This window comes from Sinocyclocheilus rhinocerous, unplaced genomic scaffold (genome assembly GCF_001515625.1).
Source record: "Sinocyclocheilus rhinocerous isolate Xijiao unplaced genomic scaffold, SAMN03320098_v1.1 scaffold569, whole genome shotgun sequence".
Classification (NCBI taxonomy): domain Eukaryota; kingdom Metazoa; phylum Chordata; class Actinopteri; order Cypriniformes; family Cyprinidae; genus Sinocyclocheilus; species Sinocyclocheilus rhinocerous.
Genome location: NW_015652146.1, coordinates 274,948 through 278,577, shown reverse-complemented (window position 1 = coordinate 278,577; position 3,630 = coordinate 274,948). Strand labels below are relative to the sequence as shown.

At 35.0% G+C, this 3,630-nt stretch overlaps 1 protein-coding gene across 2 annotated transcripts in view; it reads left to right on the top strand.

Moving 5' to 3' along the window:
* LOC107713762 (IQ motif and SEC7 domain-containing protein 2-like) overlaps positions 1-3,030 on the top strand; it is a 24,659-nt gene extending 21,629 nt beyond the window's left edge. For both annotated transcript variants that reach the window (XM_016519368.1, XM_016519367.1), the window contains one exon: positions 2,529-3,030. In XM_016519368.1, coding sequence (XP_016374854.1) covers positions 2,529-2,592 — 64 coding nt within the window. In that variant the 3' untranslated portion in view covers positions 2,593-3,030. The remainder of the gene's footprint in view (positions 1-2,528) is intronic.
* The last annotated feature ends 600 nt before the right edge of the window (positions 3,031-3,630 follow it).

Below are 3,630 nucleotides of genomic sequence, written 5' to 3'. Positions count from 1 at the left end.
AACAACGTAGCAGCGCCGCATCTAGTGGCTTCAACTGGATAGACTAACAAAAGCATTATAATGCAGCGACACTTACATCCTCATCGCATCTCATGCGCCACTGATAAAGCTGCCTGACGCACGCCTAAAATTCGAATGCAACGTTTTTGCATTCGAATGTGGATTTTTATTTTCAATTCGACGAATATTCAAAATTCGAATTATTTTTTGACTGCCCTAGCTCAGTTGTTTGTTTTATCTCTGTTATAGTCATTTGAAAGGGTTTATGCATAATATAAGTTGTCAATAATAATACTGTTGGCAGGCTTTATCACAAATAAAATGATGGAAGATTAGCAATTTGAATATTTTAGTGGTTCACAATTACAGTACCTGGATTTCTTTACCATGTAATGGTAGAAAACAAATGTAATCTTGAAATCTTTGGATTGGGGTATTTGAAGATATTTGTAAATATGAAGTTTGTGAATCTATAGTGTCAGGACGAATATTCTGAAATGTGATGTGACTGTTTTTTTTTTACATTGTTTATTGTAATTCCAGTTCATGAGAATGAGTTTTGTTTGTTTCTATATCAAACTATTTAGCGAGGTTTCATGAGAATAACATCCTGCAAGTCTTGAAATGTCATGTGATTTGATTGAAATTGCTTCAATTTAAACAAGAAGACGATTAGATAAAATTACAATCCAAATGATTCAAACAAGCAACAAAATGGCAATGTATTTGTTTTCCCCTCAAAGCAATTTTTTATGATTTTGCCTAATTGAAATATGAAGCATGTTTGTGATTGACAGCTGAATTGTTTTCTGTGGGTTGTGAATCTCTTGTTCTGTGTCTGCTGTGTAAATGTAGCTTGTTGAATCTTTGAATGTGGCTCAGAGTAGTCCTTTTAGCTACAGGAATTATGGGAACACTTTACACTGAGGTTCATTAGTTAACATTAGTTAACTACTTTAGTTAACATGAACTAAGAATGAACAATACTTCTGCAGTATTTATTAATCTTAGTTCATGTTAATTTCAACATTTACTAATGCATTATTAAAATCCAAAGTTGTGCTTGTTAACATTAGTTAATGCACTGTGAATTAACATAAACTAACAGTGAACAACTGTATTTTCATTATTAACAAAGATTAATAAATACTGTAATAAATGTATTGTTCATTGTTTGTTCATGTTAGTTAATACATTAACTGTTACCGGTAAGTGTTACCGGAATTCTAAATGAAAAAATATTTTTTATGCATGGTCTGCAGTTGTATTTTTTATTAGATTTGTTGAATGTCTGATTTCACCGGAGATTTTGAAGCTTGATTAGATTCATGGAGTTTTTAGAGATGTTTCACATGGCTGTTGTTTGTCCTATTATTCTCATGAACTGGAATTTTATTAGTTTATTTTTGAAATTGGAATAAAATGATGTGCACCATGTGTTATTATAGACCAATCTTTTGTCAATGTCACACACCAAACTGGTGGCAAAAATGACCCAAGTATTTACACTCAAAAGTCTGACTCAAAGCTCAGTGCTATCCAGTGAGTACACTCTAAAAAATGCTGGGTTGTTTCAACCCAGCATTTTTTAGAGTGTACAGTGCTGCTCTCTCCCAAAGATACCATACCTACTGTACGCTAGAAGCCTAGCATCTTTACTGCCATCATGTGCTGCAGACACTGGGGTTGGTCTATAGAAATATACAGTAGATATATAATAAAGCATGCTTCAGTCAACAGCCTGGAGAGAAGTCAGATGATATGTGCTTTAGGATCTCTAGACCAGGGCTTCTCAACTGAGTCTCAGAGCTGTTAGGGAAATAAAATCAGGTAATAAAATACCAATAATAAAATGCAGCCAGTGGAAAAAATGTATCAACCTTCTCATATTTTTGTTGTTGACATCTGACCAACTCTTGGGTATTTTGGCACATTTATTAGAGGCCAACAAGAGATGCCTTCACAGACCATGAACAAAACTACAAAAGGAACAAAATACCACCCAGACTACATTAAATAAATGGCTAAATTGCACTTCTGATGAACAAAATTATCGATTTTCTTATTTAGCCTATGTCATGTTAAAGGGATCGTTCAACCCAAACATTTACATGTTGTGATCATTTCCTCACCCTCAAGTTGTTCCAAACCTGAATGAGTTTCTTTCTTCTGTTATACATAAAATAAGATATTTTGAAGAATGTGGGTAACCAAAGAGTTTCTGGTTCACATTGACTTCCATAGTATGGAGAAAAAAAATAATATAGAAGTCAATGGGGACCAGAAATATCTTCTTTCGCATTCAATAAATGTTCCAAAATAGTTTGGTCGGACATCAACTACAAAAATGTTGTATGTATGCAGTTCAAGGTCAGAACATTTTGTTCACCTTTGTACGATAAACAATTTTGATGGCCGCCACGTAATGTCTGGCGTGAAATCTGAAGCAGTGCTTGCTGAGACTGAGAAGTGCTGGCCTAGAGTGTGCAGTGCATGTGTGCTGCTCTTATAGTGTGCTTCTCTCACAGGGATGATAGCGTGCTGCATCAGTTCTGCTGTCCTCCGTCTGGAAGCAGCAGTCCTTCAAGATAGCAGGAACGACAAGGATCTGTCCTCTCTCACAAAGCGTTCTTCCAAAAGAGCTCCATGCGTCCATCCATGCATCTGTGTGTCTCTGGGGGAATAAACATCACTGTGTGTGCCGTTGCACTCACATGCAGGACAGACGGAAATCTTGCTGCAGTAGTTCATTTACAAGTGCAGTCTATAAGCGCTGGAAGAACACAACTGTAGCGCTAGAACTCATGAATACAGTCGAGTGTTGAACCTCAAACGTGTACCTCTAATACAAAGATGCAGAACTGAGTGTATTTTGCACAGTGTGGAAGAGAACTTCATTCAGTTCTCCGAGTGATGCATGAAATTAAAAAGCAATATCTATTTAAGAATCGATGACTGTATTGCAGCTGTATTTGCTTTGCCTGATATCAGTAGCTTATTGTCTTGACCATGTAACAAGATTCAAATGAAAAGTTTCTTCTTGTATATGATTATTATTTTTGCATTTATTATTGTTATTTTTTTGGCACTCAATATCTGTTTTTCTTTCATTTGTGCATAATATTTTAGTTATTCTTGAGTGAATAATAAGGACTGTTCAGATTGGCATACTAACTTCTAAGTAAGTGCTGTATACTGCTTATGTTTTTTTTTTTAATGTGAAACTTTATGCAATATGTATGTCTTAAACATTAGTATGCTGCATGGTTGCCACATGACCTCATCACATGGTATCATCTCATCATATATTTATGTTGCTTTTCTTTTTTTCTTGAACAAATTAATGGCTGATATTACTTCCTGTTCATTTGTCACACTGTAAATGAAAGGTGATGGCTGGGAATAGCAATGTGGCAGATGTTGTACTGTAAGCCAAGTTTATGTGTATAGAGCTTTTCACAATACACATTTCAGAGCAGCTTTACAGAAAATCATGATGTTGATGTTAATGTTTAATATCTTATTCTTACTATCTTCCTTTATAGTCACATTTAGCAGATTAGAGCTGGTCGATAATTTAGTTTACATTTTGAGACGATACAAACAATTGAGCAATGCAGACATTTGCTA